This window comes from Physcomitrium patens, chromosome 17 (genome assembly GCF_059467195.1).
Source record: "Physcomitrium patens ecotype Gransden chromosome 17, ASM5946719v1, whole genome shotgun sequence".
Taxonomy (NCBI): Eukaryota; Viridiplantae; Streptophyta; class Bryopsida; order Funariales; family Funariaceae; genus Physcomitrium; species Physcomitrium patens.
Genome location: NC_143426.1, coordinates 13,848,899 through 13,865,751, shown reverse-complemented (window position 1 = coordinate 13,865,751; position 16,853 = coordinate 13,848,899). Strand labels below are relative to the sequence as shown.

At 37.6% G+C, this 16,853-nt stretch overlaps 1 protein-coding gene and 1 long non-coding RNA gene across 3 annotated transcripts; one reads left to right on the top strand and one right to left on the bottom strand.

Annotated features, from left to right (window-relative positions):
* The first annotated feature begins 9,779 nt into the window (after positions 1-9,779).
* LOC112294040 (uncharacterized) lies at positions 9,780-15,068 on the top strand. Of its 2 annotated transcripts, XM_024544138.3 has the most exons (9): positions 9,872-10,715; positions 11,371-11,495; positions 11,736-11,972; positions 12,081-12,144; positions 12,320-12,717; positions 12,883-13,228; positions 13,519-14,059; positions 14,220-14,301; positions 14,625-15,068. In XM_024544138.3, the coding sequence occupies exons 3-9, from the start codon at positions 11,844-11,846 to the stop codon at positions 14,823-14,825; spliced, it is 1,761 nt and encodes a 586-aa protein (XP_024399906.1). In that variant the 5' UTR covers positions 9,872-10,715; positions 11,371-11,495; positions 11,736-11,843; the 3' UTR covers positions 14,826-15,068. The 2 variants fall into 2 exon arrangements, with proteins under 2 accessions (XP_024399905.1, XP_024399906.1); XM_024544137.3 differs by having other exon boundaries at positions 9,780-10,715; positions 12,320-13,228.
* Positions 13,612-15,201, bottom strand: LOC149987567 (uncharacterized). Its single transcript, XR_016498002.1, has 2 exons — positions 15,024-15,201; positions 13,612-14,895 (listed from the first exon to the last, which is right to left on the bottom strand). It is a non-coding gene; the product is annotated as an uncharacterized LOC149987567 (long non-coding RNA).
* Between the last annotated feature and the right edge of the window lie 1,652 nt (positions 15,202-16,853).

Genomic DNA, 16,853 nt, shown 5'->3' with positions numbered 1-16,853 from the left:
TGGGACTTTTGAGAGCCAAGACTTTATATATATGTTAAAGATAGAGATATGGAGCTATGATAAATTTATGATATAAAGGTGAATTTTTGAAAGGAGAATATGGATTTTCTTTGGAATTATTGAAGATCTAATTTAGTAGCAAATGATTAGTTATGATTTGGTATAGAAAATAATGTTCGGAAATTTTTAGATGCTCTAAAAATCATAATTAAATATAAAAGGTTTTACTAGTATAATATCTATTGATATTATTGCATTTATTTATCTTTTATAATAAAAATAAATCACTTATTGGAACTTGGCTAATAAATTAAAGCTAAACTTTCTACAGCTAAGTATCCATTGTATTTCTGAATAGAAAATTATGCCATACAAAAATGTGTTGGTAGGTTGTAGTACAAGCTAATGTATTGGTACACATATAAGAAACTTACTTTAGAAATTAAGACATATGTTTTATAAATTAGATACATGTCAAAGGTCTTATAGAATGTTGTTACGTAGATCCTAGTTAGATATTATATACAAAAGCAAGAATGAAGTCTTCTTAATTCTTATCAATTCCTTTCTTGCTTCTAGTTTAGTTCCAAAAGTCTCTAATTTTTTAGACTTTTGCAATAGCCATTTCAATTTCTTCTTGAATATATCTATTTTATTTCTATTTTATCATCTCTCTTTAATACATATTTCATTTGTTTATATATCTTCTTTGAATTTTTGACTTTAACAACAAAAAGAAATATGTAAAGATTGCTTCCTTGTTGACATAATTTTGGCAAGTAGAATACGGAATAGACCATTACCTTCATAAGAGCCAAGGACTTATACAAAGTTTATTACAATAATATACCACGGCCATCAAAGACTACATGAAAATAACTTTACAAGATGTTATAATATTACAAAACAATTAAGAAAGTAGTGAAGAATTCACAACTTAGATTCCAAGCACTCCAAACAAGGCAAGGACGTGTGAAAATGGAAGAAGACTATAGCTAAATCCTACAAAAAAATCCACCTTTAACATCTATTTCAACCTAAGCAATGGTAGTCAATTTGATACTATCCCACATTAAATATCTTGTTTATAATTACATAGGTGATTCTAATAAATATATTAAAATAAACTTAATTGTAGCAAAAATTATTAAAATTTTATTTTTAAAAATACTAAATAAATATTTAGAATAATATTATGAAAAAATAGATATTATATTGATCTTACTATTTATTTATAGACATCTTGAAGCTACTTAAGAGAAGTTTGAACTAAACTTAGTAAAAAGATTCAATCATATAAAAACCAATGACAATATTATATTGGAATTGTCAAAAATTAGACGAGCTAATCATAAAATAATAAAAGATTATTTAGACCAATTTATAAATCTTATAAAAAAATTGATACTATTCTTAGTAATTCTATTTAGACCATGTGGTTTAAACATGGTTTACTACCAAGTATCACACAAGACATGATAGACATGCAACTTAGAAATATAGAAGGAATACTTAAGACTGCTCTAAAGATTGGACTTATGTTATCATTTGCATTAATACTTGAACAAAAGAACTCTGATTGAACATTAGTAACATATAAATGTTTCCACAAAATACACTTAAGGAATTATTGGTGAAATCCTTCTAACCTAAATAACCTTCTAAACAATACTTGAAAAAAGCCAACTATGATAATCTTAAATAATATTGTCTAAATCTAAATAAAAGAATTGCAAGTCTTCAATACAATGCTACAAGAGGCTCAATCAACATCAAAATTTGCAATAAATGAGCTGCAAATTATAGTTCAAAGGCCCAATACAAAGAATGAAGATAATATATAGAAAGGATCTATCTACATCAATAGAACAAGATTAGGACAAATCCATTTTGACTCCAACCAATGCCACTAGTATGACATATGATACAATATGTGAATCTAATCACTAAGTATAGATTCAAAAATAATAATAGATATAATAATGATTTAGACAATTAGACCAAGGTTGTATTGGAGATACAATATATAATTTTAAAATATTCTATCAAAAATCCACAACTTAAGAAAAAAAATATGCTACCTACATCAACATGGAGGATTATCTAATTTGCACAAAATCTACATACAACCTAGTTTTTGATGTCTATCAGTATATATCAAAAACCTAATACAACTACTATTATATACATTGTAAATTTTTTGCGGCAATACAAAAATTATATGGTAGATAGAAACCACCCTATAGTGAATATTTTTAGCCATGTAAGGTATAGCTAAAAACATTCTTACATTACAAATATCATCAGAAAAAGATGTGAATTACCTCAAGAGGTGAAATGTTACTTGCTTAAAGTAACTACATCCACTTATGATAGTGTTACTCGTCTAAAGAGCTTATACCTACCAAAATATCTCAATGGCATGGCATTAAAAGAGTAGTAAGGAAGAAAATAAGATGCCATTATGATGCCATCAAAATTAACATAGATGTAATAAGGTAGAAAAATATTTAAAGATATGAAAAAATACTTACTTGATAATCAAGAAGTAGTACAATACTTAGTGGCTTTTTAGTAGTAGCACCACAAGTTAGCGAGTATTGAGTTGGAGGCCCTATACTTCCAAGTGAGCAATAAATTGGTTTTTGTCTTTTTTTTCTTGATCATTGTATGTGCTTAGTCTAATCTTGTAAGACCTTATCTTTTACTTACTAGCAATTTCAAAAGCCCAAGTAATATTAGTATATATAGAAATAAGTATAATAGTATTTTTATTCTTATCAAATCTTAATTTAAGACTTTTTAATCTCTTTATATTTGAAAATAATTATTTTGATTTTTTTTCTTAAATTCATTTTTTTATTTACTTTCTTCTATTTTTAGTAGTATATTATTATATTATCTTTTAAGTTTTTTATTTTTTATGATTTATATCTTTTGCATATAGTTCTAAAAAAATTGTAATTATAATCTATCAAATTGACAATCAATAAAAAAAATCATTGTAATATCAATCTTTCTAGATCCAATATAAAAAAGAACCGATATTAATATGGCTTATATAACACAAAGAATAAAAGTCAACGCATAGCAAGTTTAAATAAGTATAAAAATCTTACCATATTTTTTTCTTTTTCTTTTTAAGTACATATGAGACTATTTTATATATAGATTTGAGAAGTGCAAATAAGCATATATGACATAGAATTAGGCCACATGCTATACAAATAAAATTCTCACTCATACAAATTTTAATCTTGGAGAGCTTTTACATAGCAACAAGAAAAATTTTCTTCTAAGTTGATTCTTAAACTTAAAAGATTTAGAGTACTATAGAAATTTTTCTTCTGTTATTTGGAAACTAATATAAAATGCACCATCTAATTAAACCAATAACACTTATTATTATTTGTTAATCTTTCAAATAATGAGATCAAATTTATTTTCAGTTTTGATTTTTTTTTTAATATATTTATATTTTCTTATAATTCTACACTCTCTATATATACATATTTTTGAATCTCACAATTCTAAAATTTTAAATATTTAAAAAAGGTGTCATGTAAATTGACAAAACTATGTATGAATATTTTTGTAAATATACTAACTTTCAAAAGACAAATGAGAGAACCCAATGGAAGTCCACTTCAAAGTGTTTAGTCATGCATCTTTTTGCACAATATGGGAGCAACAAAATGATGTGATTTATAAACAAGATATGTAAAATGATATCAAATCAAAGATAATAATTTGATATAGTGAAAGAGATCATAAAAATAAATAAAAATAGAAATAGAAATTTTGGAAAAAGACTAAAGGATTATTTTTATTATTAAATAAAATAAAATAAAATAAATCAATATAAGCTCAAGCAACTCAAGAAGTTAGAGAAAACATGGATTTGAAATAAGAAACTAGATACAATAGATGTGGGTAATCCCATTCAATGGAACTACACTCCAATTAGCAAAACCCTTATCAAACCATGCCATAATATACTTCCAATTTCACACTAATCAGTGCAGGAGTCCTACCCCCATATGATTCAAAAAAGAAGTATTAGAAGGAAGTGGTTCATCTGCAATTGACCCCTTTGCATTTATCATTATCTACATCTATGTAGGGGGGACTGTCATGAATGGTATTAGAAAAAACAAATATCAGTAGTGGAAGCAGATATAATAATAGAGATACTTTATCGTCTGCAATTGCCCTCACCATGTGCAATGCACCAGTTCATTATAATTTTGATGTAAGTGATGTGGCAGGGGTAGGGGGGTGCTGCATCAACTCAACTTTCAGTTTTATTATATTTTTCCTTGTCCTAAGCCCTTCCCAGCTGAAATGTGGTGAAGGCAAGGCTGATTACATAGGGCACTGTTTCTGGGAGGCAGCATTTGCATATGCTCTGGCATGAAATCAACCCTCAGGAAACAAAAAAAATCGGCTGACAATCTGGTCACCTGGCAAGTCAGCAATTGCCAACTGACCATTTTTATTTTATTTTTTATCAACTTCTGGTGGAGTCTCTAAGCTTAAGATGGGGCTTGAACAAAGCACCAACTGAATGCTTCTTTGTTTTTTTTTTTAAAAAAAAAAAAATTGTTATTTTTTTATTTTTATTTTTTTTTGCCCTTGGTACCAGTCTTTCATTCTGGGTCTTTTCTGCACAACTCATAAAAGAAGGCTGTGAGCATTTTACGTTCTTACACAGGGATCATGTAACACTCTACAACTGCAAAGATCTCTACACCATGCTTACTATGCCTAAACAGTGAACTGATTAAGAAACATTTATTTGGTGCTGGAATGATTAATTAGTGTAGGCAGCAGGGAATTTATGTGGCACACAGTGGAAAGCACCTGTAGGAGGATCAGCCTCGTGGCTTGAAGCTCACTTGACTTGAAGGCTATTGTGCTGCACTTTGAAGATGCCATCTGCAGCAGGTGCTGGGGAATTGGCCAGCCAGCTCACATGGACACAAGTTGGCCTTTGTTTTTCTAGGCTCCCCTATTAGGCAAGTCACTTGTCTTGAAGCTTGATGGAGTCAATGATGGATGATAAACATCTACATTTTTTATTTGAAAAGAAAGAAGGAAATTAAAAAGGGGAATTAACAAGTATGTTGCTAGATCTAGAGACACCACTGAACTTCACATGAAGTCTCATTTTGTTTATCCATTATATTAATTTTTTTTTTGGGGATGGCTCACCAAGTGTGCCCCACATTATCAGATTACTACAAAGGGACAAGTTAGGGCTTATTTGCTTCTGCTCATGATGCCAACCTTCCAGGTTCCAAGGCCTATATAATGTGAGCTTGTCCCAAGGCATATGTCAGAAGCTTCATTCTAAACAATTTAAGTAACCCACATTAGCATGTTGCATATTAGATCAGCACACAACTGTGAAGGATTAATGATTGATTGATCATTAAACCAGCACTTTAACATGATTAAAATTGTGGTAGTTGTAGTAAGTTTGGAAACCTACAATTGTACTGTGGTGTATGGCAATTGAAGTAAAGGCAGTGAGCATTCCATTACAGCCCTAATCTCTACATTCACAGATCAATCAACAGAGCATGATCAGGGCTCAATAATATATGTAAACTGTTAATTGCCACTACCTAGGTATTCACCAAGGGTGCAATGATCAGCACCCAATGGCTGTAAGGTCCAGATGTTGGTCTGTTTAAGTACTACCTTTCTTTAATGCCCACAAGTCTTGCAAGTTAATGCTAATCGTGCTCAGTAGTCACATGTTAGCATGCTGCTCTTTTGATTGTTGAGTTTTTCATAATTCAAATTCACCATTGGATCCAAGACAAATCACAACGTGCTTTTAAATGTTTTGTACCACACATTGTGCTTGCAAACTGCAATACTATTGTTAAATATTTCCAAAACCCACCTGTACTAAACAAACTACCTTGTCAATACTTGGCTTCTGTTGGCTTTTTGACCCCATGGAGCTCGGTGCTGATGGCAATGGCTTCTCTCCCATCAGCTTCACTTGCTCAGTCCCAGAAAAAGAGCAGCCATCTCATCTTCCTCACATCAAAAAAAAGCTTTGCCAGTGCTGTAAGGGGAACAGCAAGAGAGATAAAGCAAGAGTCAGCATGACTTTGTCCCTCTTTTTATTTATTTATTTTTTCCTCTGTCCTACATGTCTCCATCAATGTCAGCATGCCAAGCAGGACAAACAGAACTGACCCATTTGGGGATAAAATAACAGAGCCTGTACAAGTAGAAAAGGAGTTGCATGGAGGAGTGCCGGATGCAAGGAAGCAGGGCTCTCTGAAGGGTTAAGTTAGTGGATGGTCGGATTAGGGTTAGAAGCTTTGGTGAGGCTAATGTCAGACCACCCACAGTCAGATAAATTAACAAAAACTGCGGTAGTTGCAGCATGGGCTCCACTATAAGGAAGAAACAAAGTGTGAAGATATGCAAATCTGCTCATTGTTGTTTATTTCAATGATTTATTGAATATTATGAATTAATTGATAAAAATTTAAACATCTACTTTGGCATTTCCAAATCAATGATCTGCAGATTAGGTCCAGTAGGGAATGAGCAAAGGCAAAATGTTGCTTTAAGTAGGTGAGGTCACTGGAAACTGAACTAGGGGCTCATTTAGACAAAATTCCTAATGGTTAAATCACCCACTCATAGCATTGTATGAGCAAGTAATTGCATTGTGTGCACTTTTCAGCTAATTCTTTATGTTTGCAAGTGGTTTGCAAATTATCATCTCAGTGTATGGAATTCAAGTGTACTATCTAATCATCAATTCTAATATATAATCTGGAGTATTGTTCACTGCTAGATTTACTGATTTACCGATTACAATCAGTACAGCTGGCAGTAATTAGTATTATATAATTTGATCGAATTATCTTCTCTACTAACTAATAATATCATTTATTTTATTTAGTTAAAGAAGAACCCAATTTTTTTTTTTTTTTTTTTTTTTTTTACAGTAACATATAACACAACTGGTAATATATTTTTCAAAAAATCTAAATGCATTTTTAAGTATATCAAAGAATTAAAAAGGAAATATTATTAATGAAAATAATGGTAAACACAAAAACAAGTCTAAAGTCAGTTGGAATCTCATAAAATAATTGATCCATTAAAAAATGAATACAACTCTCTATGCTACAAACATATAATGAATTTTATTATAGCTTATAAAACAACAAAAGTAATAGGAAAAACTGATGTTTTAATTTAATCAAATAATAGCATGCACATTCTCAATCCTTACAACAATCCAATCAATATAAACCATGAATTTTGTCAGTATTAGTTAATTATCCATGTCAAGTATTATAAGTTCATGTCATTATATTATAGCTTTGAAAGATGATTATAGGCAGTTCAAATGAACTCCATGATGAAGTGTTTTTTGGAGCACATCCATGGAAATCCAATGGATAGTCTCTACACCTGGGAACCAAACCCTAAAACCTACCTTATGCACAAAGAAGCCACACAAACAAGGCAGACTGTTGTAGAAACCACACTTTACACAATTCTAAGTAATGGATAAATGTGAAAATTGCCTTCTTTTTCTTTTTTTTTTTAATTTTTTTATATGCACATGGAAAGGTTAGGATTCTGAGTTAGAATCAGAATCTGTGGTTCCCATCAGAGGTGAAAAGAGAGCAAAAATGTGTGTATATATATATATATATATATGTGTGTGTGTGTGTGTGTGTGCACATGGATGCATGCTAAAAGCTCAACTGTTTTTATATACAATACATTCTTTTCATAAATCAATTGGCGTAAATCCTCTGGTTTATTTCATTGCTTATTATCTAGAAAGTTTTCAAAGAAAACTAGACATTGCATTCAAACTTTTGCATCTTATGACTGTACTGTATGCTAAAACTTATGATAGAGGGAAAAAGAAAACAAAACAACACAATCTTATTGCAGTCAAACATCATCAAATGTTTGCACCAACAATATTTTATGGAATTACTCATCACATCATTTAAAGAAAAAGAAACAGATTAGTACAGAGGCCCATTTCAACAAATTTAGGTTTTTATTTTAGTTGATTCTTAAAAAAAAATTATGAGAATGTACATCTTATATTTGACAGCCTGAAAAAAATTGAAATGCATGTCTAAATTTATGATACGAAAATAATAGCCATTCTATACTAAATCATGCATAATTTAATGGATCATCTACTTCTAATGATCTGAATCAAAATAACATTACACGTAATTGTGAGGAAGCCTTATCTAGGTTTTACCTCTACATGGAATAAACAGAGTTAAAAATGAACAACGAATTATGTGTGTGTGTATATATATATATATATATATATATTCGTATCCACATGCACACACATAGGTATATTTTGTGTTGAACTTAGTGACCCAATGTTGCTACCTGTATTCCCAATTGGAACACTTTGCTCTATTAGTTAACTTTGATTAGTTACTTGAGGGTGCACTTTTCCAATAAATTCGAAAAAAGCAAGAAAAGTAGTGAGTAAATGCAGTCTAATGCTCCATACAGATTTAATTTATTAAGAAATAAATTTGCACACCAAGTTCAATATGAGTACACTGCAGAGAGTGTTTATCAACCGCTGTTTGTTAGTGATGATCGAGTCCCAGAGTCAAAATTCTGCTCTCCTGACATGCTACGATACCTCTGCATGTGTAAGTGTGATGATGCAGAATGAGTGCTCCTCCCTATTCCGTTTTGTGAAAAAAAAGATTCCCAACTCCCCACTCTTCCAAATTTTTACTTGGGCTCATGCCCAAATTAGGGTTTCTCACCACAAACCCTAAAACTTAAAATTGAGAGTTGGTAAAATGGATTGGTAAGTTGTTCTAACCTCAAGAGTCACATCATGCTTTGTCCTTGGTGGATAAAAAACTTTAAACTAAGAGCAAACCATATATATATATATATATATATAACCAAAACTTCTTAGCTAGTGGGGTGTGTGAATTTTAGGAAGTTGAGATGTATCTGAAGTCATCTTTGGATTGAACCTCTAGAGCTGTATATATTTTCATTTTCATATGCAGACAAACATTCATGTAACATGGTTCAAATGGTATACATAGAAGATTCAGTATGTTCACATTTTAAAGACCTGTTCACATATACACATATTCCAGTATATATACGCTCACGCATATAAATACAATACGGATAGAGATACGGACTACGTTGACCGGTTTGACTGGCCCTGACTCGCCACAACCGAGCCGCAAGAGAAAGACAACTGGCGCGCACTGATAGCCCGAGCAGCGGGTTCGGTCCCAGGCTGAAGCAGCGAGGTCTGCTGCTTTTTGACAGACTCGTGCTGTCGCAATTTGTTTTGTTTCACGTAGATATGGAGCTTCTGAACTGCCTGCGCCGATGACCGCGGCGGCAGCATGGGCCACTGTGAGCTGCGAATTGACCACGGGGCAGGTAATTGACAAGAGACAACATCGTGGAGCTGTAACTTCGAGCCTGCGTGGAGAGATTTGCAAGCAGTCATGGGGGGTCACCAGGGGAAGAAGAGCCTTACTGGTCTCAATCTGGACTCGTAGCCTCGTCGTCGCCCTTCGCAAACCCGAAGGTCTGTTCTTAATCTACTGGTTACATGGACCCGTCGACTCTGGTACAGAAGATCGAATACGAGCCAGAGAGCGGTTTGAATGCCAGAGTGCCACATTCTTCTGTACACACGAGCAGACTGGGGGAGACAAATGCCTCAGACAGTTGTATTGATTAACCCGTGAGGGCGCGGCAACGTTTACTGAGCACACCCAGATTGGCTCCGCGCTTGATTCTTCTTCCCTCCCCTTTGCGCTTTTGACGAGCTCCCTCGCTTTTTTTTTTCTGGGTGCGGTGGGTGTGCTTTGTCGCAGCTGGGTCCTTCTCCCTCCTGTCTCTAGGTGCTGAGTTCGTTATGGATTTGGAAGCCTCACCCTGCGCGTAGCATTTGAAGATTATGTCCATGGTGCTGGCAACCAATTGCTGGCTTCCACAAGGAGCTGCGAGGGTGATGTGTAGTGGGACTTTGCTGCAAAAGGAGTATTCTTGTGGCGTGTAGTTGGCTGGCTGTACCCATGCGTGCATGAGCTGGGACGAGTTCAGCTCGCGAGAGGAGGCATTAAGCTCAGAATTTCTGTGTTTCCTGTGGAATTGGTGTGGTAGATGATAGTAATGTGAGAGTGAGGTGATGCGTTTACGGTGTTGGTAACGTGGTGGAGCTGGATGGCATTGGAGATATCATGGGGGTTGAATGCAGGGCTGAGGTTCTGTTGTCGATTAGCTTCATTTTTCAAAAATGGGGAGCAACGAGAGGTCTGAAAGACGAAATTAACCACCTCTGTTGAGCAGTTTCGGAGGTCCAGACGAGATGAACGCGTGGTTTATGGGGTGTGATTCTCCTGCGACCTGCACAATCCATTCTACTGTAGAAAGGAACCGAAAATCATATCCAGCGGCTCAAGTACATAGCTCATGCGTGGGGATGGTGGCTTCTGTTATCGCTGCTGGCCAACATTGTTGAATCCAGCGTTAATATCATACCCCCGGAGTAGAACTTCCAGTTTTACGAAGACTACTCAACCGCCGTCCCAATGATTGTTCTTGTGCATTAAACCGTTCTCTACATAATCAATGCGGTCCCGGATTTGCACGCACATCTCTCAATGCAGCAGGTCTCGACATACCATAAGGTACTGATAAAACTTAGCTAACAAACTCTTTCAGTATCTATGCTCTCAAACTTGTTTCTCGTCAGATCTGGACTGGCGACGGCGCCTACAATGCTACGTTGCATCCGTCAAGCCTTGTAACTCGTCGTCCTCCTCCGAGTCACAACTGCAACCGTTGAAAGAGAGTGTAAGCCATGACGGGAGATTACGACAAAGCCGAATACAATCTGGTGATTAATGGCAGGGGCCAATATGCAGTGTAGGCTTTTAGCTGCTGTTCAATTTTGCCCATTATCATAGTTTGACACACTGAAGGCAGAGCATCGTGCTCGTTCTCTGGTTGCCCTTCCAATCCTGATATTATACGCTCTGGCAACCATTCTCTCATGTTCTGGACAGACTTTCTTCTGGTCAGTCCGCGATAGTAAAAGTTCCATCTGGAAACACACTCCTCAGCACAGACCACCAAAGCAGTCTAGAAAATAACACTTACGTAGTTTTTGAAAAACTACCTTTATGTCCTCGAATATAATAGCTCTTTGCAAGGATTCTTGAGAGTAAATGTTTCGTGATAGAGGGTCGTGATGAATTTACACCCGGCGATACAAAATCGTTTTACTGCATTGTGAGCAGGGCTGCTAATCCTGGTCTTTGGTGATCGTTGTTGCCGAGACAGGTTGCAAGGGGACTCTCAAATCAGTGTTCAGCGTTTAAGATTCCAAATAATAGTCTGGCTTATGCAGTCAAACACTGCATTGCGCTCAGCTGTGAAAGTTGGAGACCTCGGTGGCAACATTTCAGGTATTCTTCGTTTGCCCTTCCACGTAAACACCAGCATGGCGAGTCCTACGATTATTCTTTCACCAAACCCTGAAACAAGCACAGATTCAAGAGACATCAAAGGGTGGCTCGCGACATCTTTATCATGCATAGACCTAGAAATATTGTCTGAATTTGTGAGCATCTGAGAGGAGAGTTGCCCTGAACAGCAGCGTCAATGCTCGTATTTTTGCAATAACAGATGCAATCGTGTTATTGCAGACAATTACAGTAGCGCACGCAGACCATATATTGTTGCGAGGAAGTACTAGATTTTGGGGCACATCCTCAAGTTCGAACTTGTTCAAACTTGTAGAGAGATTATCTGAAATGGAAAAAAGTGACTACTCCGAAGTAAAGGAGCTCATTACAAGCAATTCCAACTGCCCGACTAATTCTCCTTTTGACGGTGAAAACTCAGTCGTCTGCGGCTCAGCACAGGATGAAGCATTTCCGAAGGTAAGACACGGGAGCAAGTCGCATTGAAAGGCTTCTTGTTACATTCTAGTTCGCTCATTCTTTCAATCCTACTGACTAGCAGACTGACCTGTATGCTAATTACCTCAGGGTGGGCATCTCCGAAGCTTCAGAAAAATTGGAGCAGAAGTTGGAAACAGGAACGACCTTAAAGGTATATTAAACGCACATTTTTTTTTTTTTTTTTTTTTTGCTTCAAATGATTTGTTGTGGTCGTTATTTTTTTACTGAAGAAGAAGGGAAAGCACGGAAATGACTGAGTTGATCCACTTGTGAGGCGAAACTTGAGAGAGTTCGCTGCAATCTTTGATTCAATATGATTCTTGCAGCTGCATTTACCAATCAGCGTTCTGAAAAAGACCCACGTGGGTGGGCGATGGTGCACGATGTTGGCCATGGCCTCCATTTCTCAGAAGCAGTCGCCGATATGGCCTTCGTAACCAAGAATGCACTAGCATTGCGTGATGCACACTCAAAGGAATCTCTAACAGCCCCCTTCAAATCCATCCAATCTACATCAATTGATAAGTTGAGTGCGGATGAATCAAGGGCAAATTCTCAAAACGGGACCTTATTTACAGCTCGAGTAGCCACGCAGATGCCGTCTGGTAATATGACAAGCCATGGACCCATTAACGCCTTTAGCTTCACTTCCAGCCGCGGTGTGAAAGCTGCCACCGAAGCTGAGCCATGCAACGATGACGGCAACTTTGACAAGGACAGCAAGGTGAGCTTTGAAATCAACCGGGCTGCTGCAAATCGATCAGTGGTCGGCCCTCTCACCAAGTCCACTCCATCAAAGTGGGATGATGCTGAGAAATGGCTGTCCTCTGGTGAAGCGGTACCTGCAAAAGTAAGGTCTAAGATTTCTCCTCTTTCTGCTCTATCTCAGACTGGAGCTCAAGTGATCCCTGGGAGGAAAAGTAATGCAAATCCCAATCCAGAAGTAGATGGGCTCGATGAAATAAACGGAGTTGATGACTCCTCCGGGGAGAATTGCTTCGATAGAGGTGACATGTCATTGGAAAAGTGCAATACATTCCAATCGGATTGTACGAAGAAGAAGGAAGTACCACGATTCGCCTTCATGCCAGCAGGAAAGCCTTTGCCATTGCCGCCACCGTCGGCAACAGTGGATCGGTATCCGCTGGAGGAAGTCTTTCGGTGTGACGACAGCAGTGCGAGAGCTCCTAATGAGCCATACTCGTATCATAATGTGAAACCAACTGATCTCATCGGTGCGCCATTTCTTCACCTTTCTTGTGCAAAATGCTCCTTTAACCCTGTTCATGAAGCTACATCTTGTTAACCACTGTGGACTTTAAAGCACAATCTCCATGACCACCGGGGACTCCTGAAATTCATTTCTCAAACAAGACTTATGATAAGTGTAAAAAAGAAATTTATGGCCACACTGTGTTTGTAAACCTGGGTTTTAATACTACAACTTCGATAGGTTTAGAAGCTTACTTACACTTCGTTGTTCTGAGGTACTGATAGGAAGACGTGTCATTTTTTACAATCGCAGAGACTCATGGAAAGATAGTAGGAAAGATCGACGGAACGAATGATCCAAGCGCGCTACCAAACTCAACCGACACATCTGTTTTTGCCGAATCAGATGTAATCAACATGCGAACAGTCTGTATGCGTGACATGGGCACCGAAATGACCCCCATAGCGAGTGTAGAGCCATCCTGCACTGCCACTCCGTTAATGGCAACTACGCCAAACCTTGGAAGTCCTGCAAATTCGCGACCTTCATCCCCAGGGAGGAAGAAAAATAGCACACCTGCAAGCACCAGCTCCACAGCCAGCAAGGCTGCTCCCAAGTCCACTGAGACAAATCCTATTTTGTCTGAGAGAGACAAAACTAGAGCGGAGATTCTGGCCTTAGGTACTCAACTGGGTAAGGCGAACATTGCAGCGTGGGCGACAAAAGAGGAAGAAGAGGCTGATGCTGCTCAAGCTCTCAAGGAAAATCTGGAGATACAGGAAGTGCGCAAGAATTTGTTGGCTAGTCGAGCTGCTGCATGGGAAGAGGCGGAACATGCAAAATTGATTGCCAGGTAATTCTTGTTTACCACCAGCTTCAAGTTTCTAATAGAACATGACGTATCCCTTTCATTAACGACACTGCTACAGTGGAAATTACTTGCAGGTAAAGTCTAAGATTTGTCAACATCTTAACAAAGAATAATCCTAATCTTACTAACTTGTTATGTGCAGATTCAAGCGTGAGGAAGCCAAGATTCAAGCATGGGAAAACCATGAGAAAGCGAAAGCTGAGGCTGAAATGCGCAGAGTGGAGGTTCGTCTCATGTCCTTGCTTCTGCTTACCTCCGTCAGGATCCAGCTCTTCGTCTCAACTTCTCGATTTATAATTGTTAATTTCACAGAAATGTGGTAACGTCGTAAACGCCTAAGCGAGCTGTCTAGGCTACTCTGACAAATAGTATAAATATTGCTGTTATTATACATGTCACTGGCAAGTAGAGAGTGAATGTCTTGTTCGATTCAAGGGTGCCCTAGCAGGAGTTGGACAGAAATTACCAATGTCGAAATACGTCGTGAGGGCATGATTGCAATATGTACATCAGGTTGCTGAACTGATTGGATGAGAAATCTGACCAGGTGAAGGTGGAAAGAATGCGATCTCATGCACATGAAAGGCTGATGAACAAGCTGGCAGCAGCCAGGCGACGTGCCGAGGATCTCCGTGCAAAGGCTGAGGCCCTTCGGTGCGAGCAAGCAGCTAAGACAGCCACAAGGTCTGAGCACATTCGCCGCACGGGAAAAATTCCAACAGCTTTCTCCAGCCACTTCTGTGGGTAAGATTTAAATTCTCAATCGATGCCAGCGTACTTGGTCCAGAATCAGCTCCAAAGATCACCACGGAAGACAGCTGCACATCATACATCGATATCATCAAATTAGTATTCTGATCATTAAGCATGGTTTGCTGCAGTCTTATCTGACATGGCTTGAGTTAGTCCCTCTGTTGGAACTATGATTCAACGGATGAATACACACCCGATATCAGAACCGGGTTTCTTAGGGTCATGTGACCCTTGCTCACTTCAATTGTTGAAAAGCTGGAATTTCTCCGCTTCCCTGGTAAAATTGTTTCCTGATTAGACAACTGGCCATCGGATTCACTTTCTGGTGGAGCTTGTCTGTAAACCAGAAACACAGTGAGCCCGGACAGCATCAAGTTAGAATGAGAGTCACCCAGATTTATTTATTTTTAATTTATTTTTTTGTGTTTTACTTTTGTATGCTTGTTTTCACCTTTCCTTTTTCTTTTGAATTTTTGAACATTCACTGTTTCTGCTCTACATAGATCCGATTGGTAAATCTTGAAAATTTGAGTGACACAGAACAAGGACCACTGTGCAAATTAGGTCTACAGTAGTTAAGTCAATAACCGAGTCGATGTTGTAACTACAGCTGAAAGCAGGAAGGTAGTGTTACTTGCAATATCCCTGAAGCTAGAGCCGTGAAAATATCGCACTTTGCGGGTGATGACGGCAATAGCACAGAGATAGAATCAGCATCACAACATTTTTGTGTGCATAATTTTTATTCGAGATAATCTGATGTATTCTTCGTATTCTTCAATCTGCACCACGTCCAGTGATTTCCAATATTGAACGTTCACACATGAATTGTAATGATCCAAAGTGTTGGTGATGTCAACAGAATTCGTCAGATCACAACGTCCAACCTAGAAACCTGTTCACGACTTGAAGATGACGCATCTCACTGCTAACACGTATCAAACGTAATCTTTAGTACAACCGCCTTACAGGACCGTTGCGAAAAGAATTATTCTACAGTAAAGTGTTACAAGTTCCAGAAATTTAGCTCTCACAGAGGAGATATGTTCCCTATATGTCATCAATTTGTCTCCTGATATATTTTGCAAGGAGAAACCAGCTGCAAGAAAATGCTTACTGCTTTCATGACAAATCCTACTCATTCCTCACATACCCTACGGTAACTAAGTCGATGCTAGTGCAGGTACAGTGCTATGATCAATTCAGGGTATGTCAACTGGCATATTCTACTAAAGCCCAAGTTAAAAATATTTGGCTTCTTTTCCGAAAGGCATACGAGCTGATAACACCCACCTTGTTCCAGGAAGGAAATGCAAGAAAGCAATCACAGTAAATTACAATTGTGCGTATGATGAGCAAGGTATGCATCCTGCCATTATTTCTATGGTAAGCACGCAGAAATTTGCGAAATTCAAAAAGCTCTAATTTCATGGCTCTGGCGAATGATTCGTCGACGGGAACAGTAATCTCGCCATCGACTTAAAGCTATCCACCACCACAGGCACCAGCACCTTGTGTATGATGGTATACTCTGCTGCCGCAGCACAGGACTCACACCAACACAGCTCATGTGGCAAACCCTACAACGTCTCTAATTAATGCAAAATCCCTGTGGCATTCAAGAACCTGCCGCTTCCCAAATGCTGTCACCAATCCAGTGACCGTCAAGGAGGGACATCAACGCGCGAAAGCAGAAAGGCCTTTGGTCCATGAATTGTCTAACCAGTTGTGCGTCTTCGTGGACCTCTTCAAAACAAGTCGCTGGAAGAATGAGACCTGCATATGCTACGCAGGGATATGTCCCGCTAGCTCTCACACTGCTCCTAATCTCCTCATCCTGTTGCAGATCCCGACTATACACCCATCTAATTTTTTTCCACAGCGATCAGAAAGTATCCGAAACAATCACGATCCATCCCACCATAACGCTCAACAAGACTGTAACAAAGGCTACAACTCTTTGAAGATTTCTGCAAGGTATCGTTTGCAGCAGTCATGCTTGCCAAAGAAGCCACAATTCATT